We start from the raw sequence: 21,176 nt of genomic DNA on the forward strand, positions 1-21,176 counted from the left end.
CATGCTTTTTTTATTTTTATTTATTTGCTGCAAACGTCATACATGTAGCTATGATACACGACAAATGGTTCGGCGTATTTTAATATTCATAGCGGGAATAATAGATAATAATAATAATAATAATAGAATATTCTGATATTAAGCTCGACTGTAGACAAGTATTTTACAAACACTGTAAACACACACACACTAATATATGTTAGAGAAGCAGATAATGGCAGTAAAGTCAATTATATTAATAATTTGAAGAGACAATATATGATTAAATATGTGTTCATTAGTCAGTATTGTTTATTTATGTACATATAGTGTAATCATATATTGTCTCTTCAAATTATTAAAATAATTGACTTTACTGCCATTATCTGCTTCTCATTATTAGTTTAATATTCAGAGTTAAGATGGATTAAATGCGCTGTCAAACAGCGCTGAGTGGAGCAGCTGACCGGACCAAGATGGCGGCCCCACCGCTGGTCAGCCCCAATAGGAAGTAGCGGTCGATGCGGCGTCTGCTCTTTATAAATGTCTATGGTATCGCACACGTCTGCATCTTCAAACCATAAACAGGAAGTGAATTCGGTGATGTACGTGCATTACGTTTGCACTGGGAGCTGCTATGATTGGTGGAACTCACGGGAGGCGGGCCAAAATTGCGGGAAAGTTGCGGTGATTGGACAAAATTGCAAGGCTGCGCAAAATTCATGGAGATTGGTTGATTTCGCGCGATCGCAACATCACAAATTCCTAAAAAAAAAACAGAGAACAGGTATTTACCACTTTTTTTGCTTGCAAACTATAATTTGACATTACTAACATTTACTGAAAGAAATCCCATGAATGTAAACATTTCATAGATTTCATAGATTTGTTCAATTACCTTTTATGAATGAATGAAATGACAGAATACAGGAGAAATGCCGCCCAATTTTTTCATGTCTGGACTTAGAAAATATTCTGGGTGCTACCCATATAGATCTAATTTAGCCTTTTTCATTAATGCTCTAAATGATTGTAAATATTTTGTAAGATGAGTGAAATGATAAAATACAGGGGAAGTCCTTTTTTCACATCTGGACTTAGAAAAATATTCTGGGCATTTTCACTTTTTAATTTCTGTTCTGATCTGCTGTATCATAATCAACACATACTACTGGTGAAAGTGCAGTTTGCATGAAAATCGTGTACTTAAAACTCACATTTTGATGAAATGTACTTAAATACTAGCCTAGCCGCGCTAGACCCAGCTCTGAAGACTCAAGACTCTAGGAACTCTCGACAGGGAGGGAGGCGGGCTAAAAGGTTGTCTTTCAAATCAGTCTGCAGCAGTTGGGTAGGTATACAACCAATCAGCACAACGAATAGGCTGACGTAGTTCCTAGAGCGCCAGAAATCAGAGGATGCGGGAGTTCGGTGAAGCCTTATCAAGTATATTACAGACATGTTAACAGAAAGATTATTCAGAGTCGGTGCTAATGGAGCTCAAAGACTGTTGTCGTTTTTGTTGTTGACCCTGGCAGAGAATTAAATTCGTTGCAGTGGGTTGTCTCGCGCGGCTAGGCTAGTTGTTTCCGGTTGTTTCTGTCAGAATCGTCACGCCTCTGTCGTCACTTCGTTACGCCCGCCTTCTAACTCTACACTTCATGGTGATTTGTCGGCCAGTTTTAGGAGAATCCAGCCTCGAGCCTTATGGAGGGTAACTAGACCCACCCTGGCAGAGAATTAAATTCGTTGCCGTGGGTTGTCTAGCGCGGCTAAGCTACACAAATCACATGACAAAACCAAGCCCTAGAAAAATGTTAAATTACACAAATAAAATGCACCAGAGGCCACCAAATAGCACGAAAAAAATCAAAATTTTCATTACGCAACAGTGGTGCAGGCTACTTTATTTCTAGTGCAGGCTACTTTATTTCTAGTGCAGGCTACTTTATTTCTAGTGCAGGCTACTTTATTTCTAGTGCAGGCTACTTTATTTCTAGTGCAGGCTACTTTATTTCTAGTGCAGGCTACTTTATTTCTTGTGCAGGCTACTTTATTTCTAGTGCAGGCTACTAATACTTCTTGGGAACACTCTGCACTTCCACTTTCTTATTATACAGCTGACAGTTGACTGTGGAATATTTAGGAGCGAGGAAATGTCACAACTGGATTTGTTGCACAGGTGGCATCCTATCACAGTTCCACGCTGGAATTCACTGAGCTCCTGAGAGCGAGCCATTCTTTCACTAATGTTTGTAAAAGAAGTCTGCATGCCCAGGTGCTTGATTTTATACACCTGTGGCCATGGAAGTGCACTGTTTCCCCTGGGTTGAAATGGCTGTGAGGTGGTGGGGTGTAGGGCAGCTGAATTAAAGACTTTAAGTAAACATTCTTGAAAACACAAACACCAAATTTGAACACATCCTCTTTATTACATGAGGCAAATCAAATATAAGTGGGGATTAATGTTGATCAATCTAAGCTTTCCATGGGTGTATAGTGTTTCTATAATCGCGTTGGCAGTGTCGCTCTATTTTGAAAAATGCTTATGCAGACATCAAAACGGCCCGCCTGCGGGCCGCTGAACCGTTAAGATTACAGAATTTGTTTTGCCATTGAATGATATAATTTCGGGCACTCTATAAATAATTTTATCAAAAGAAACTAGGAACTTTATATTCCGTTGAAATCATTTGTCTCGTTGGGTAGAACGGGTTTTGTCGTGCCTAAATGTTTTAACGGGAGCCATTTTTGCAGTCACTGTCAATTCGTATCGCCGCGGACAACAAAACAGTAAGCAAACTCAGTAAAGGAAGCGAGATCGATGCCTACACTGCGTTGCTCACTTTATTTTGATGACATGCGATAGTTTTGATACTTAATTTGACATATGTCTGTGATACACACCTGCTTTTAGCCCCGAAAAACGAAACGATGGAGCGCTGCCGCTTCTTGTCCGCAACGGGGATGTGCCTGCTGTCTTCACCCACGGCGAGAAAAGGCTGCCATTCTAACTTGTTGATTTCAGCGGCGAATATACCGGACTTATGTGTCAATGCTTTCTAATATTTAGCATTACTTTTTTTTTTTTTGGCGCGCACCAGTGAGGCGGCAATGTCGGCAAAATTGTAATGAGGCGGTGGCCTATACTAGCGAGGCGGCCCGCCTCGTCGGTCATATAGGAGGGGAAACACTGGAAGTGATTGGAACACCTGATTCTCATTATTTGGATGGGTGAGCAAATACTTTTGGCAATATATTGTGTCTACTGTATATATATCTAGACTGTGCTCTGTACACCAGTAGTCTACAGTCTGGATTCAGCTCCTCATTCATGGTTCTTCTTTATTTCCACTGTAGATTCTCACTGAAGGCATCAAACTATGAATGAACATCTGGAATTATGGAGAAAACAAAGTGTGAAATGAGTCAGAACACGTTTAATATTTTAGATTCTCTGATTCCTGCTTTGAACACTCCTGTTATTCTCTGGATGAGCTTCATGAGGTAGAACCTGAAATGGTTCTCCAACAGTCTTGAAGGAGTTCCACAGATGCTGAGAACTTGTTGGTCCTCCTGCCTTCACTCTGTGGTCCATCTGATCCCAAACATCTGGATTGGGTTTAGGTCAGGTGACTGTGGAGGCCAGGTCATCTCCATCATCTCCTTCTTGGTCAGATAGTCCTTCCACAGCCTGGAGGTGTGTTTGGGGTCATTGTCCTGTTGGAGAAGAAATGATGGTCCACCTAAACCAAACCTGATGGGATGTCATGTCGCTGCAGGATGCTGTGGTAGCCATGCTGGTTCAGGGTTATGAGTTAGTTTGGGTTATCCCCAACAGAGACCATCACACCTCCTCCTCCATGCTTCATGGTGGAACCATGCATGCAGAGACCATCCGTTCACCTTTTCTGGTCTCACAAAGACACGGTGGGTGGAGCCAAAGATCTCACATTAGGACTCATCAGACCAAAGCCCAGATCTCCACTGGTCTAATGTCCATTCCTGGTGTTTCTGGGCCCAAACTGATCTCTTCTGCTTGTTGGTTTTCCTTAGTAGTGGTTTCTGAGCAGCTATTAGACCATAAAGTCCTGATTGGTCAGTCTCCTCTGAACAGTTGATGGAGAGATGTGTCTGCTACTAGAACTCTGGGTGGCATTTATCTGGGCTCTAATCCGAGATGCTGTTAACTGGACATTTGTGACGCTGGAGACTCGGATGAACTCCTCCTCACCAGCAGAGGAGACTCTTGGTCTTCCTTTCCTGGATGTTCCTCATGGGATCCAGGTTGGTCGTAGCACTGGATGTTTTTTATGACTGAACTTGGAGATACATTCAAAGTTTTTCCAGTTTTCTTGACTGACTGACCTTCAGTTCTAATTAAGTAATGATGGACTGTAGGTTCTCTTAGCTGATTGGTTCTTGCTATAATATGGATTCTAACAGTTGTCCAATAGGGCTGTCAGCTGTGGAAAAACTTGACTTCTGATGGTCCAACCCCATTAAGAAGGAAGAAGCACCACTATTGAACCCTGACAAGGAACACCTGTGGAGTGGAATCAATGTTTTTTCCTACTTTTATTAATCCCCAGAGGGAAATTCTGTTTTTCACATATCAGAGCGCAGGGTCAGCCATGGTAAGGTGTCCCTGGAGCAGGAAGGGTTCAGAGCCTTACCCGAGGGCCCAACAGTGTTGAACCTCTGACCTTCGGATCAGTAGTCCAGAACTTAACCATTTCGCCACCAGTTCCTCACATTTCAGGTTCTACCTCATGAAGCTCATCCAGAGAATAACAAGAGTGTTCAAAGCAGGAATCAGAGAATCTAAAATATTAAACGTGTTCTGACTTATTTCACACTTTGTTGTTTCCACTACAATTCCAGACGTTCATTCATAGTTTGATGCCTTCAGTGAGAATCTACACTGGAAATAAAGAACCATGATTGAGGAGCTAGATCCACTGTAGACTACTGCTCTGTTTATACCATATATGTGTGTTTACGTCATATGTGTGTGTTTACGTCATATGTGTGTGTTTATGTCATGTGTGTGTTTACATCATATGTGTGTGTTTACATCGTGTGTGTTTACGTCATATGTGTGTGTGTTTACATCATATGTGTGTGTTTACATCATATGTGTGTGTTTACGTCATATGTGTGTGTTTACGTCATGTGTGTGTGTTTACGTCATGTGTGTGTGTATCATATGTGTGTGTTTACGTCATATGTGTGTGTTTACGTCATGTGTGTGTGTTTACGTCATGTGTGTGTGTTTACGTCATGTGTGTGTGTTTACGTCATGTGTGTGTTTACGTCATATGTGTGTGTTTACGTCATGTGTGTGTTTACATCATATGTGTGTGTTTACATCATATGTGTGTGTTTACGTCATGTGTGTGTGTTTACGTCATGTGTGTGTGTTTACATCATATGTGTGTGTGTTTACGTCATATGTGTGTGTTTACGTCATATGTGTGTGTTTACGTCATATGTGTGTGTTTACGTCATGTGTGTGTGTTTACGTCATGTGTGTGTGTTTACGTCATATGTGTGTGTTTACGTCATGTGTGTGTGTTTACGTCATATGTGTGTGTTTACATCATATGTGTGTGTTTACGTCATATGTGTGTGTTTACGTCATATGTGTGTGTTTACGTCATGTGTGTGTTTATGTCATGTGTGTGTTTACATCATATGTGTGTGTTTACATCGTGTGTGTTTACGTCATGTGTGTGTGTTTACATCATATGTGTGTGTTTACATCATATGTGTGTGTTTACGTCATGTGTGTTTACGTCATGTGTGTTTATATGTGTGTGTTTACGTCATATGTGTGTGTTTACGTCATATGTGTGTGTTTACGTCATGTGTGTGTGTTTACGTCATATGTGTGTGTTTACATCATATGTGTGTGTTTACGTCATATGTGTGTGTTTACGTCATGTGTGTGTTTACATCATGTGTGTGTTTACATCATATGTGTGTGTTTACATCGTGTGTGTTTACGTCATGTGTGTGTGTTTACATCATGTGTGTGTGTTTACATCATATGTGTGTGTTTACGTCATATGTGTGTGTTTACGTCATGTGTGTGTGTTTACGTCATGTGTGTGTTTACGTCATATGTGTGTGTTTACGTCATATGTGTGTGTTTACGTCATGTGTGTGTTTACGTCATGTGTGTGTTTATGTCATGTGTGTGTTTACATCATATGTGTGTGTTTACATCGTGTGTGTTTACGTCATGTGTGTGTGTTTACATCATGTGTGTGTGTTTACATCATATGTGTGTGTTTACGTCATGTGTGTTTACGTCATGTGTGTTTACGTCATGTGTGTTTATATGTGTGTGTTTACATCATATGTGTGTTTACATCATGTGTGTGTTTATATCATGTGTGTGCTAACGTCATATGTGTGTGTTTACATCATGTGTGTTTACATCATATGTGTGTGCTAACGTCATATGTGTGTGTTTACGTCATGTGTGTGTTTACGTCATGTGTGTGTTTACGTCGTGTGTGTGTTTACGTCGTGTGTGTGTGTGTGTGTGTACTGTATAAATATTTACACTACCAGGCAAAAGTTTGGACTCACCCAATTTTTCTGATTGGTTCATGTTACCTAAATTATGAGCGCAGTTTAGCGATGTTTCATTTGTAATCACAGTAGAACTATAGATAAGAACACTGAAAACAAAATTGAAACATCTAGCATATAATACTGTTAATAAACTGTCTAAATCTGTGACCCATCAAAATAGCCTCCTTTAGCTTTGATAACTGCTTGACAAATTTGAGGCATTCTTGCAGTCTGTGACATAAGATAATCACTTGAAATTTCCTCCCATGCTTCTGCCAACATCTCATAAAGGTTTGCAGCACTGGTGGGTTGCTTGTTCTTGACGTTTCTGTCCAGTTCATCCCATGCAAGTTCGATGGGGTTAAGGTCAGGGGATTGAGCTGGCCAAGTCATAATCCTTAGCTTCCTCTCCTCTTCTTTCTTGGCCAAATACCTCTGACACAGTTTGGAGGTGTGCTTTGGATCGTTGTCTTGTTGTAGTGTGAATGGCTGTCCCACTAAATGCAGCCCAGAGGGAATGGCATGCCTCAGTAAGATACTGTGGTATCCATGCTGATTCAGAATTCCTGTGACTTTGTGCAGATCACCAGTCTGTCCCCCTGCAAAACAGCCCCAGACCATCATGCTACCTCCACCATGCTTTACTGTGGGAACAACACACGCAGGAGTCGAGCGTTCTCTAACCCTACGTCGAACGTACTTGCGCCGTTTTGATCCAAACATTTCAAACTTTGACTCATCTGTAAACAGAACAGTTTTCCATTCTTCTACAGTCCAGTTTCTATGTTCTTTTGCCCACTGAAGTCTCTTCTTTGTGTTCTGCTTTCTTAGCAGTGGTTTCCTGGCCTTTCGAACCAGATTCCCGCAGTCTATGCCGCACAGTATCCACTGACACATTATTGCTCCTGGTTGAGTTTAGCTGAGCTCTTATTTCTGGGGCTGTCTTTTGTCTATTTTGAAGACTGGTGACCCTGATGAACTTATCTTCAGCTTTAGACGTGACTCTGCTTCTACCAGAACCAAATCTGTCTTCATGTCAACCTTTTTCTCTTCATATCTTATGTTTTTGCAGCTCCGCTTTGTGAGACTTTAACTTTCTGAGCAATTTGTCTTGTAGAATAGCCTTCTTTTTTCAAAACCTGAATTTCAATCCTTTTTTCTTTGCTTAACTGAGGTTCTCTGGCCATTTTTGTGTTACTTCAGATTTAGATCATTTCCAAATTAGCTAAAGACATTCTTCTTTCCAGAAATTGTCAGTCTTTAATATTAACTCAAAAAGGTAACACAAAATATTTGTGAACAGAGTAAAGAACTGTGAATCAAGGTGTGAAAAACATTCTATTTGGATGGCGTAGTTATTACAGGGGACATGCAACCCTTTGTAAAGATATTTTAAGTGTTTTAACCAAACAAAAGAGGGTAATGTTGCTACCTAAACCTTCTAGTAATGCTTTCATCAATAAATGCTTAGAAATATCCCTACTTGAGTGCCATACTTAATTAAATTTTGTTCATAGCATGCTCATGAATGTTCTTGCAATAATTAGAAATAACAAATTGCTACAGTTAGCTCTTAATTGGGCTGTTTTGACAAAAATACGGGAAAATTAGGGGCGAGTCCAAACTTTTGCCTGGTAGTGTATATGTTTTGTTTATATCATGTGTGTTTACATCATGTATGAGTGTTTACGTCATTTGTGTTTGCATAATATATGTGTGTGTTTATATCATGTATGTGTGTTTATATCGTATATCATGTCTGTCCTTAGCTGTGTCCTCCTGCTGAGTCAGAAATTGTCCCTCCTTGAGCTCCGTCAAACCGTCCAATCCCTGCGCAGCTCTGAGGCCTGTCTCTCCTCCCAGAAGGCCCTTCTGGACGCCAAGATGGCCACCGCTGCCTCCCCTCCCCCACCACCACCTCCCCCTGCTCTACCATATGAAGACGACGCTCGCTCCGTGGGCTCCACCGTAAATACACCATTATTATTACTATTAATTCTATCTGTCTGTCTGTCTGTCTGTCCTCTCATGTCAGCCCTCCCATGCCTGTCCTCTCATGCCTGTCCTCTCATGCCTGTCCTCTCATGCCTGTCCTCTCAGGTCACCCCTTTCATTTCAACCCTCTCATGCCTGTCCTCTCATGCCTGTCCTCTCTTGTCAGTCCTCTCATGTCAGCCCTCTCATCCTCTCATGTCAGCCCTCTCATGTCAGTCCTCTCATGTCAGTCCTCTCATGCCTGTCCTCTCATGCCTGTCCTCTCATGCCTGTCCTCTCATGTCAGCCCTCTCATGTCAGCCCTCTCATGTCAGTCCTCTCATGCCTGTCCTCTCATGCCTGTCCTCTCATGCTTGTCCTCTCATGAATGTCCTCTCATGTCAGCCCTCTCATGTCAGCCCTCTCATGTCAGCCCTCTCATGTCAGCCCTCTCATGTCAGTCCTCTCATGCCTGTCCTCTCATGCCTGTCCTCTCATGAATGTCCTCTCATGTCAGCCCTCTCATGTCAGCCCTCTCATGTCAGTCCTCTCATGCCTGTCCTCTCATGCCTGTCCTCTCATGTCAGTCCTCTCATGTCAGTCCTCTCATGCCTGTCCTCTCATGCCTGTCCTCTCATGTCAGTCCTCTCATGCCTGTCCTCTCATGCCTGTCCTCTCATGCCTGTCCTCTCATGTCAGTCCTCTCATGCCTGTCCTCTCATGCCTGTCCTCTCATGCCTGTCCTCTCATGCCTGTCCTCTCATGCCTGTCCTCTCATGTCAGTCCTCTCATGCCTGTCCTCTCATGTCAGTCCTCTCATGCCTGTCCTCTCATGCCTGTCCTCTCATGCCTGTCCTCTCATGCCTGTCCTCTCATGCCTGTCCTCTCATGTCTGTCTCTCTCTTCCTTCCAGGACAAGTCGAAGGAACGTAGTTCTCGGTTCGACACTCTTCGTCATTCTCTGGCGGGGATGATCCGTTCTCCTAAAGCAATGCTGGGTTCTTCCACGTCGGTGAGATCCTTCAAAACCTAATGATCCTTGTTTGCTCTGTTTATCCACCCATCAGGTAGAACAGGTAGACCAACTGTCTGATGGTGGTCCCTAATGCTGCTCAGCTCCTCAGTGGGGCGCAGCACCAGGACCTCTGAAGTCCTGTAGGTTCTGTGGGTTCCAGGGGGGACGTACCTAGACCAGGCTGATCCTGGGCCATCCCACAGAGGCTCCCTAAGATCTGGATCTGAGTGTGGAACCTGGGTGAACAGCTTAGCTCTGTCAGGTTCCCTGGGTTCTTCTGAGCAGGTTCTGTGGTGTGTCAGGATTCCAGGTCCTGCTGAGGTGGAACCTGGAACCAAGGACTGTTGTTGCCATGATAATGGTGGGTGGTACCTGTCAATCATTAAAGCTGCTGTCCAGAGTTTCCGTTTGTTTTCAATTTATGTACCATTTTTTAACAAAGCTTAAATGTGTTAGTCTAGTTCGATACTATAATATAAAGTTAGTATAACGCGATATGAAAATTTATTCCTGAGCTCCGCCTTCCTCTCATAGACCCCCATGTTGTTCGGGTTAGGACGTTTTTTGGCTCGGGGTGCTCGTGTCGCTCCCCGACCACGGCCTCCATAGCCCGCCTGACGGCTTCATTTAGATGCCCGACCTCTGGAGGAAGATGTTGGGGCGTCTGGGACATACTCTTCGTCAGAGGAGTCATGCAATTCTGAACTCTAGATAGAAATAAATAAACAATGTAACACATATACACGCGTAAATGCACTAAGTTTGATAAACAACGTCATCCAGAGGGATACACGAGTGTAATCACAGATTGAAACTTTACTCGTTCGTCCTAGCAGATTCATGTTATTTTGGTATTAGGACAAGTTAGACTCAATACAGCATTCTAACGTAATTCCTTTATTATTTACTAAATGTACTAAATGTAGAAGAGTGGAAAACAGCAAAACAGGCGAGATGCTGCAGCACTCCGGGCACTTCTCTCATGTACTGCACGCGTGCACAAATAAAGGGGCGAAATCAGACGGAGGGACCAACAGTGTTTTGGGAGACGCTGTGATTCAAACTCCGGACAGCAGCTTTAATGGATGTCAGGACTCAAAGTTCCCAGCAGAACATTGGATTAGAACAAGATGATGGTGATGTTGTTCAGCTGTCAGTGGTCAGAATGTTGTAGCTGATGGGATATTTACGTGTCTCACCTGTCCTCCCCTCTCTCGCCTGTCCTCACCTGTCTCACTTGTCCTAACCTGTCTCACCTGTCTTCACCTGTCTCACCTGTCCTCACCTGTCCTGTCCTGTCCTCACCTGTCCTCTCCTCTCACCTGTCCTCTCCTGTCTCGCCTGTCCTGCCCGTCCTCACCCGTCCTCACCCGTCCTCTCCTGTCCTCACCTTTCCTCTCCTGTCCTCTCCTGTCCTCGCCTGTCCTCTCCTGTTCTCACCTGTCCTCGCCTGTCCTCTCCTGTCCTCGCCTGTCCTCTCCTGTCCTCACCTGTCCTCTCCTGTCCTCTCCTGTCCTCTCCTGTCCTCACCTGTCCTCTCCTGTCCTCTCCTGTCCTCGCCTGTCCTCTCCTGTCCAGACCGACCACACATAGAGGACATCCTGATATTTGATCTGCTGTCTATTAGTTATTATTTTCCTACAACGAAGTACGATGACAAGAGGAAGCAGATACAAGCAATCAGACAGGTGAAGCAGTGGACGACCTGGGAAGGAGTGGACAACAGGAAGATCTCTTGTCCAGAGCTGTGGGACACGGAGACGTTTAGAGGAAGCTTCACCATCCAGGTGTCCTATGATGTCCTACTATCACCCAAGAACCTCAACCAGTGGGATGGAGAAGACCCTACATCTCACTGACTCCAGCTACACTCAAACATCTTAGTGGGCTGCAGGACCAGCCTCACCCAAGACCATTACACCTGGAGGTACAACCAGGTGCTGAAGTTGTCTGGAACCGGTTCTGGTGACTGAGCGGAGGAGTGTTAATGCCCTTCCATCCACATCAAACCAAAGGCAAGAAACAACATTTGTTCATGAGGATGAGGGTCCGACCAGTAGAAGTAGGCTGAGGAGGATTCATAGCCACCTGGACATCCAGGCTTCTCCTGGAGATGGGAGTACATATGAAGGCCCACCGACAGGACATCAAGGACCTTTCCAGAGTTGCTGAAAAGGGAAATCAGTGGCTGTGGATGAAGAGACAGGATCCACCTGGACCTTCAGGTGGGTAGATGGCATCTAGGTGGTGAACCTGAGATTCACTGCTGAACCTTCTGGAGGTGTCATGGGTCTATCAGTGAAACACTGAGGAAGGAGGGCTTCCACTGGATAACCCAGAGGATGTCTTCACCCACAGGACCAGCCACAGAGTCTGAAGGTCTCATGCATGCAAGAAGGAAGATCATCGTCTAGTCCGACACAGCAGATCTGTATTTGGGCAAATTAATGAACATCATAGTTTACACAAAGCTCCAGTAAATCAGTTGGATTCAAGGCTGATTTCCATCCGTTGTTCTGGACATCGACATGTTGGGACACAGTGGATCTCTGTGTGGTGACGTTCACAGTATGGAGCTACAGATGTTGGAGCTATGAGAGACCATCGTGTTCTGGTTCTTTATGATGGAAGGAACAAGTTTGTTCAAAAACACTGCAGTCTGAGTCTGTTTCTGCAGGTAGAGTCCATGAAATATAAACAGAGTCATGGGATACGGTTGATACAGATCACCTGATCAATAGATGAACTGATCAATAGATCACCTGATCAATCGATGAACTGATCACTAGGGTTAGGTGATCAGTAGATCTCCCGAACCTTCACCGACCTGCTGACAGGAAGTGTTCTTCTTCATGTTCCCCTGCAGCAGTTCTTCGATGTGATCCCCACATCAGAGCGCCCCCTGGCAGAGCAGGAGTGGTACCACGGAGCCATCCCTCGCACCGAGGCCCAGGAGTTGCTACGGCAACAGGGAGACTTCCTGGTCAGAGAGAGTCACGGCAAACCGGGAGAATACGTCCTGTCTGTGTTTTCTGATGAGCAGCGGCGACACTTCATCATCCAGTACGCAGATGTACGTATGCAGACACACCTGAACAAGTCCGTCTCCATGACAATCTCCATATTATTAGTATGTTATTATATATCAGGCTCCAGAATAGCATGTTATTACTGTTATTAGTATGTTATTGTATATCAGGCTGCAGAGCAGCATGTTTTTACCGTGTTATTAGTATGTTATGTATCAGGCTGCAGAACAGCATGTTATTAGTATGCTATGTATCAGGCTTCAGAACAGCATGTTATTAGTATGCTATTATGTATCAGGCTGCAGAACAGCGTGTTATTAGCATGTTATTAGTATGTTTCTGTATGTTTATGACAGTAATCTCTCTCTCTCTGGTAGAGTCAGTACCGCTTCGAAGGGACCGGCTTCTCCACCATCCCTCAGCTCATCGAGCACCACTTCTCCACTAAACAGGTCATCACCAAGAAGTCTGGAGTCGTGCTGGTCAACCCTGTTGTCAAGGTAACCGCTCACCAAATACAAGAACATGCATGTTCGGTCGGCCGTGTTACAGTGAGTCTCACATTCAAACTGTTCTGTGCAGGACAAGAAATGGATCCTGAACCATGAGGATGTTCTGCTGGGAGAACTGCTGGGAAAGGTTCCTGTTCATCATGTGGTCTCACCTGGTCCTTACCTGTCTCCCACCTGGTCCTTACCTGTCTCCCACCTGGTCGTTACCTGTCTCCCACCTGGTCCTTACCTGTCTCCCACCTGACCTTTACCTGTCTCCCACCTGGTCCTTACCTGTCTCCCACCTGACCTTTACCTGTCTCCCACCTGACCCTTACCCGTCTCCCACCTGGTCCTTACCTGTCTCTCATCTGGTCCTTACCTGTCTCCCACCTGGTCCTTACCTGTCTCCCACCTGGTCGTTACCTGTCTCCCACCTGGTCCTTACCTGTCTCCCACCTGGTCGTTACCTGTCTCCCACCTGGTCCTTACCTGTCTCCCACCTGACCTTTACCTGTCTCCCACCTGGTCCTTACCTGTCTCCCACCTGACCTTTACCTGTCTCCCACCTGACCCTTACCCGTCTCCCACCTGGTCCTTACCTGTCTCTCATCTGGTCCTTACCTGTCTCCCACCTGGTCCTTACCTGTCTCTCTGCAGGGAAACTTTGGGGAGGTGTTCAAAGGGACGCTGCAGCGCGACAAAATGCCGGTCGCTGTTAAAACTTGCAAAGAAGATTTACCTCCTGAGCTGAAGATCCGTTTCCTGTCAGAGGCCAGGTGAGCCACAAACACTAGACTAACATTAGACAAATGTTAAACTAACGTTAGACGAACATTAAACTAGCAGTAAACTACACTTGACTAACATTAAACAGTCTCTCCAGGAATTTGCGATGTTGCGATCGCGCGAATTCACGCGAAATCAACCAATCTCTGCAAATTTTGCGCCTCCTTGCAGTTTTGTCCAATCACCACAACTTTCCCGCAATTTTGGCCCGCCTCCCGTGAGTTCCACCAATCATAGCAGCTCCCAGTACAAAACTAAAGCACGTACATCACCGAATTCACTTCCTGTTTATGGTTTGAAGATGCAGACGTGCGATACTAATGTTTCTCATTTACCAACAAAAATTACTGCTGAAGACCGTGATAAACAATTAATTCACTGATGTTCTTCACCAAAGCGGAGCTAAACTGTTTTACAACCGTGCAATATTGTGGTGGAATACAAAAAAGAAAAAAAATCAATTGATGCACACTTTTTTTTTAAAATCATGAAACGTATTAGAACGGCTGAAATGATCAGACAACAGACCACATAAATCACCATGATGGAAACTGTTGCATCCAGATCTGTTAGAGCACTGAAAGAATGAAGGTAAATTAGATTAATTATTCCACCAAAGAACACGGCAGAGTTATGTGACGATCAGCGTGTGTGAATCCTTCCTCTGTTACCAACATCACTCAAAAACAGACTCAGAGATTTAAATGAAGTTTTCAGGGTCGGTCAGAAATGACACAAGGACCAAATGATTAGACTTCAGCAGTGATACGGCTTAAAGTTTGGATCCACGGATTTGTTAAGGATTTCCCATTGAGGTAGCAGCACGGCGTCTGATAGCAGCACGGTAACCATGGCAACAAGTGAACGCTACCTCAGCAGTCTGCTGACGATCACAGGATTGTGATCCTACAACAATCTACCACTGTGGACGTATCGGAAATGACACAAGGAACAGTTGATTAAATTGTGGGGTGTTTCTGAGTCCCATCAATTCCCGTCGCCAGCTACATATTTAGGTCACGTGATTCAGTATGTAAACATGCAGAACACACACCTGTGTTCAGCGCGAAGTCAAGTAATGAACAGTCTTGGTGGAAGACTGCGCTCTCTGTTCTTGTTAATTGACGTGACAAGCCGTGAGCGTGTGTGTGTGAACACGTGTGTGCCAGGAAGTGAAATTAACTCTTTAAGCCACTGACAGATATGTCCAAATATTATTCATTCAATAGTAAATTAGCATTTTGTGCTGCAAATCTACCAACCACTTTATGTTAAACTATTATCTGGCTGCTAATGTCCCACCGTGGTGTGCCAGCTTTTGTGTAAATGGGTTGGAGAGTTAAAGAATTAATTTTGGGATAAATATTGTCAATTACAGTGTTGAAACGTTCTACAAGCTGGAAAAAATGCAGCTTTTTAGCAGTTGTCACTGTCTCCCGCAATTTCATCACAACAAATAAGCTTAAAACATCGAAACTTTTATCGCAGTTTTTTTAGAAAAGCTGTTGCGAATTCCGGCATTTTCTGCCACAACAATCACGAAAAACGCCCGCAAAATCCTGGAGGGACTGACTAAACTAACATTAGACAAACATTAAACTAATATTAGACTCACATGAGGCAAACATTAAACCAACATTAGACCAACGTTAGACTAACGTTACACTAACATTAGACCAAAATTTGACTAACAGACTAAAATTAGACTAACGTTAGACTAACATTAAACTGGCATTAGATCAACGTTAAACTAATGTTAGACTTAACATTAAAATAACATTAGACCAACGTTAAACTAACGTTAGACTTAACATTAAACTAACATTAGACCAACGTTAAATTAACATTAGACCAACATTAAACTAATGTTAGACTAACATTAGACCAACATTAAACTAATGTTAGACTAACATTAGACCAACATTAAACTAATGTTAGACTAACATTAGACAACATTAAACTAATGTTAGACTAACATTAGACAACATTAAACTAATGTTAGACTAACATTAGACCAACATTAAACTAATGTTAGACTAACATTAGACAACATTAAACTAATGTTAGACTAACATTAGACCAACATTAAACTAATGTTAGACTAATGTTAGACTAACATTAGACCAACATTAAACTAATGTTAGACTAACATTAGACTTAACATTAAACGAACAGTAGACCAACTTTAAACTAACGTTAGACTAACGTTAGACTAGCATTAGACCAACGTTAGACCAACATTAATTTAACATTAGACTAACGTTAAACTAACGTTAGACCAACATTAAACTAACGTTAGACTTAACATTAGACCAACATTAAACTAATGTTAGACTAACGTTAGACTTAACATTAAACGAACAGTAGACCAACTTTAAACTAACGTTAGACTAGCATTAGACCAACGTTAGACCAACATTAATTTAACATTAGACTAACGTTAAACCAACGTTAGACCAACATTAAATTAACATTAGACTAACGTTAAACTAACGTTAGACCAACATTAAACTAACGTTAGACTTAACATTAAACTAACGTTAGACCAACATTAAACTAACATTATTAGACTAACCAATATTAGACTAACATTGTGAGTGTTCTTGCATCTGATTGGCTGCAGGATCCTGAAGCAGTACGACCACCCAAACATTGTGAAGCTGATTGGTGTTTGTACGCAGCGTCAGCCTATCTACATCGTCATGGAGCTGGTTCCTGGTGGGTGGAATCACCTGTCAGGTGCAGGGTTCTTATTGGTCGGGTTGGGTTAGGTGTGTTTGCTGACCTTTCACTGTGTTTGTCAGGTGGAGACTTCCTGTCCTTTCTGAGGAAGAGGAAGGACGAGTTGAAGACGAAGCAGCTGCTGCGCTTTGCTGTCGATGCTGCAGCAGGGATGGCTTACTTGGAGAGCAAGAACTGCATCCACAGGTACCCAGGTATTCACCAACAGATAACTAGCAGCTCCAGGTTGCCTGAGTTAACTGTCTCTGTCTCTCAGGGACCTGGCAGCCAGGAACTGCCTGGTGGGGGACAGCAGCGTGTTGAAGATCAGCGATTTTGGGATGTCTCGTCAGGAGGACGACGGAGTTTATTCTTCATCTGGACTCAAACAGATTCCCATCAAATGGACCGCACCTGAGGCCTTGAACTACGGTACCACCTGTCCCACATCTGTCCAACACCTGTCCAACATGGTTAACATCTGTCCCACACTTGTCCAGCACCTGTCCAGCACCTTTAACATCTGTCCAACACCAGTCCAAGATCTTTAACTCCTGTCCAACATCTTTAACACCTGTCCAACATGTCCAACATCTTTAACACCTGTCCCACACCTGTGCAACATGTCCAACACCTGTCCAACATGTCCAACACCTGTCCAACATGTTTAACACCTGTCCAACATGTTTAACACCTGTCCAACATGTTTAACACCTGTTAAACATGTTTAACACCTGTCCAACATCTTTAACACCTGTCCCGCACCTGTGCAACATGTCCAACACCTGTCCAACATGTCCAACACCTGTCCAACATGTTTAACACCTGTCCAACATGTCCAACACCTGTCCAACATGTTTAACACCTGTCCAACATGTTTAACACCTGTTCAACATGTCCAACACCTGTCCAACATGTTTAACACCTGTCCAACATGTTTAACACCTGTTCAACATGTCCAACACCTGTCCAACATGTTTAACACCTGTCCAACATGTTTAACACCTGTCCAACATGTTTAACACCTGTTCAACATGTCCAACACCTGTCCAACATGTTTAACACCTGTCCAACATGTTTAACACCTGTCCAACATGTTTAACACCTGTTCAACATGTCCAACACCTGTCCAACATGTTTAACACCTGTCCAACATGTTTAACACCTGTTCAACATGTCCAACACCTGTCCAACATGTTTAACACCTGTCCAACATGTTTAACACCTGTCCAACATGTTTAACACCTGTCCAACATGTTTAACACCTGTCCAACATGTTTAACACCTGTCCAACATGTTTAACACCTGTTCAACATGTCCAACACCTGTCCAACATGTTTAACACCTGTCCAACATGTTTAACACCTGTCCAACATGTTTAACACCTGTCCAACATGTCCAACACCTGTCCAACATGTTTAACACCTGTTAAACATGTTTAACACCTGTTAAACATGTTTAACAGGTGTTAAACATGTTTAACACCTGTCCAACATGTTTAACACCTGTCCAACATGTTTAACACCTGTCCAACATGTCCAACACCTGTCCAACATGTTTAACACCTGTCCAACATGTCCAACATGTTTAACACCTGTCCAACATGTCCAACATCTTTAACACCTGTCCAACATGTTTTAACACCTGTCCAACATGTTTAACACCTGTCCAACATGTCCAACATCTTTAACACCTGTCCAACATGTTTAACACCTGTCCAACATGTCCAACATCTTTAACACCTGTCCAACATGTTTTAACACCTGTCCCACACCTGTGCAACATCTCCAACACCTGTCCAACATGTCCAACATCTTTAACACCTGTCCAACATGTTTTAACACCTGTCCAACATGTTTTAACACCTGTCCCACACCTGTGCAACATCTCCAACACCTGTCCAACATGTTTAACACCTGTCCAACATGTCCAACATCTTTAACACCTGTCCAACATGTCCAACATCTTTAACACCTGTCCAACATGTTTTAACACCTGTCCAACATGTTTTAACACCTGTCCAACATGTTTAACACCTGTCCAACATGTCCAACACCTGTCCAACATGTTTAACACCTGTCCAACATGTTTAACACCTGTCCAACATGTCCAACACCTGTCCAACATGTCCAACACCTGTCCAACATGTTTAACACCTGTCCAACATGTTTAACACCTGTCCAACATGTCCAACACCTGTCCAACATCTTTAACACCTGTCCAACATCTTTAACACCTGTCCAACATCTTTAACACCTGTCCAACATCTTTAACACCTGTCCAACATCTTTAACACCTGTCCAACACCTGTCCAACATGTCCAACACCTGTCCAACATCTTTAACACCTGTCCAACATGTTTAACACCTGTCCAACATGTCCAACACCTGTCCAACATCTTTAACACCTGTCCAACATGTTTAACACCTGTCCAACATGTCCAACACCTGTCCAACATGTTTAACACCTGTCCAACATGTTTAACACCTGTCCAACATCTTTAACACCTGTCCAACATCTTTAACACCTGTCCAACATCTTTAACACCTGTCCAACATCTTTAACACCTGTCCAACATGTTTAACACCTGTCCAACATCTTTAACACTTGTCCAACATCTGAATAAAAGTCATATTTGGACCAAGTTTCTTATTGGACCATTGGATTTCCAGCAGCTGATAAAAACATGATGAACTGCGATTGGCTGCTGACTGTGTCCTGCTCTGTGATTTGCTGCAGGCCGCTACAGCTCGGAGAGCGACGTGTGGAGCTACGGCATCCTGCTCTGGGAAACCTTCAGTCTGGGGGTGTGTCCTTATCCTGGGATGACCAATCAGCAAGCCCGAGAGCAGGTGGAGAAAGGTAGAGAGCTGTGATTGGTTCAGTAAAGAACATTTAAATGTTGACTGTGCGGTAACCACGGGAACCTCCCCTGTCCCCCCTGGTTGCTAGGTTACAGGATGGCATGTCCTCAGCGTTGCCCTGACGATGTGTACAAAGTGATGCAGCGCTGCTGGCAGTACAACCCCGAGGACCGACCCAAGTTCTCTGAGCTGCAGCGGGACCTGGCCGCCATAAAGAAGAAGTGATGTCACCAGCAGGAAATGATGTCACCAGCAGGAGACACTTTTATTTATGTTTATAAGAAAGGGGCATGACCAGTAAGTGGGCGTGGCCACCGAGTGGGCGTGGTTTTAGTATGCGTCTTCACTCAGCTCATCACTAACATGGAGATAGAAATTAATTAAAAATTTATTTAAATTAATTAATTTAAATTTACTAAAGTTTGAATTAATAATTTATTCAAATTTAATTTCAAATTAAATTCAGTTACAGCAGAAAACTGTAAACAAACACTAAAAGAGAAAACAAACTGAAAAAACAGTAAACAAAATGTAAACAGACACTTAGAGTAAAACTGTAAACACAGAAAAACACTAAAACAGCAGACAAGCAAAGACAAACTGTAAACAAACACTGAAACGTCATGCACTAAACAGTAAACAAACAGTAAGCAAACAGTAAATAAACAGTAAACAAGCTTCAGCTTTAATTTTCAACTCTTTCCAAAATCGGGACAAACTGTGAGGATGTTAAGCCACGCCCCCTTCATGCCACCTGACCTGTAACCATGGTGACAGATCCTTTTCATTGTGGACCAATCAGCCCTTAACACTAAAGTTTTTTTTTTTTTAATCTTTACTGATTTTTTATGTTTATTTATTGTTTTTATTAGTTTATGATCTGAGCTGTCACTCTTCCCAGACCACGCCTACCTGAAGCCTTATTTCGACCAATCAGTGAACGCCACCAAAAACCAGTTAAATTAAAACATCACCAGCACTTTGTTTATCTACTGGTTGTCATGGTAACTGAACTATGAGTCCTGATTGGTCAGCATCACTTCCTGGACTGTGTGAGGGCGGAATCTGAATGTCAGAGCTGTTACTGTAAATAAACACTAATAGTCTGTTTGTGTTTTCTATTTGTTTAAGCTCTTTATAAAGTTATTATCGTTTATTATGAAAATAAAACATACAAAGTGAAAATAAACAGAAAATATTTCCAGTATTTCAGAGATCTGGAATGTTTTTATTTATTTAAACAACAGTTAGTATTCGATTACTCTGTTGAAGTACTTGTACCTCATTTCTATAATACTTTATATTTTTACTGCGTTTTCAGCCCCTTCAAGGCCCTGAACCCCACTTTGGGAACCAGAAGCTGTGATTAAACTCGATCAGTAATCATGGGATCAGGTTCAACATAGTTCTGGATCAATCAACTACTGTTGGTACTTTAGATACTAGAATACCGCAGTACTTTTACTACTTGTACTGTAATCCTTTGGTACTTTATTACTGCAGTACTTCCATTACAGCTTGTATTTACCAGCAATACTTTAAAGGGGTTAAGCTCCGCCCACAGTGGCTGTGATTGGTTGAAGACGTAGTTTTCTTCCTACAGAGGTGAGACCAGAAAATCCGCTGAAATACTACATGTACTGTAATCATGTAGTACTTCTACTGCAGATACTGTAAAATTACTGCCCCTTTATGCTTTAGTACTACAATACTTTTACTGCCAGTACTT

At 42.9% G+C, this 21,176-nt stretch overlaps 1 protein-coding gene and 1 long non-coding RNA gene across 8 annotated transcripts in view; one reads left to right on the plus strand and one right to left on the minus strand.

Annotated features, from left to right (window-relative positions):
- The window catches only part of LOC110966227 (fer (fps/fes related) tyrosine kinase), a 32,251-nt gene extending 11,597 nt beyond the window's left edge, over window positions 1-20,654 (plus strand). For 2 of the 6 annotated variants that reach the window (XM_051938246.1, XM_051938247.1), the window contains exons 10-20: window positions 8,334-8,532; window positions 9,452-9,550; window positions 12,420-12,626; window positions 12,960-13,082; window positions 13,165-13,221; window positions 13,734-13,852; window positions 16,486-16,580; window positions 16,667-16,790; window positions 16,861-17,015; window positions 19,323-19,445; window positions 19,536-20,654. In XM_051938246.1, coding sequence (XP_051794206.1) covers window positions 8,334-8,532; window positions 9,452-9,550; window positions 12,420-12,626; window positions 12,960-13,082; window positions 13,165-13,221; window positions 13,734-13,852; window positions 16,486-16,580; window positions 16,667-16,790; window positions 16,861-17,015; window positions 19,323-19,445; window positions 19,536-19,672 — 1,438 coding nt within the window. In that variant the 3' untranslated portion in view covers window positions 19,673-20,654. Of the gene's footprint in view, window positions 1-3,083; window positions 3,214-8,333; window positions 8,533-9,451; window positions 9,551-12,419; window positions 12,627-12,959; window positions 13,083-13,164; window positions 13,222-13,733; window positions 13,853-16,485; window positions 16,581-16,666; window positions 16,791-16,860; window positions 17,016-19,322; window positions 19,446-19,535 lie in introns of those variants that run through there. The other 4 variants (XM_051938249.1, XM_051938250.1, XM_051938251.1 and 1 more) reach the window with 4 other exon arrangements.
- Window positions 13,181-13,713, minus strand: LOC127530789 (uncharacterized). Of its 2 annotated transcripts, none has more exons than XR_007937445.1 (3): window positions 13,588-13,713; window positions 13,346-13,477; window positions 13,181-13,301 (listed from the first exon to the last, which is right to left on the minus strand). It is a non-coding gene; the product is annotated as an uncharacterized LOC127530789 (long non-coding RNA). The 2 variants fall into 2 exon arrangements; XR_007937444.1 differs by having other exon boundaries at window positions 13,346-13,499.
- Window positions 20,655-21,176: the final 522 nt, after the last annotated feature.

The sequence above is a fragment of the Acanthochromis polyacanthus genome, chromosome 18, assembly GCF_021347895.1.
Source record: "Acanthochromis polyacanthus isolate Apoly-LR-REF ecotype Palm Island chromosome 18, KAUST_Apoly_ChrSc, whole genome shotgun sequence".
Classification (NCBI taxonomy): domain Eukaryota; kingdom Metazoa; phylum Chordata; class Actinopteri; family Pomacentridae; genus Acanthochromis; species Acanthochromis polyacanthus.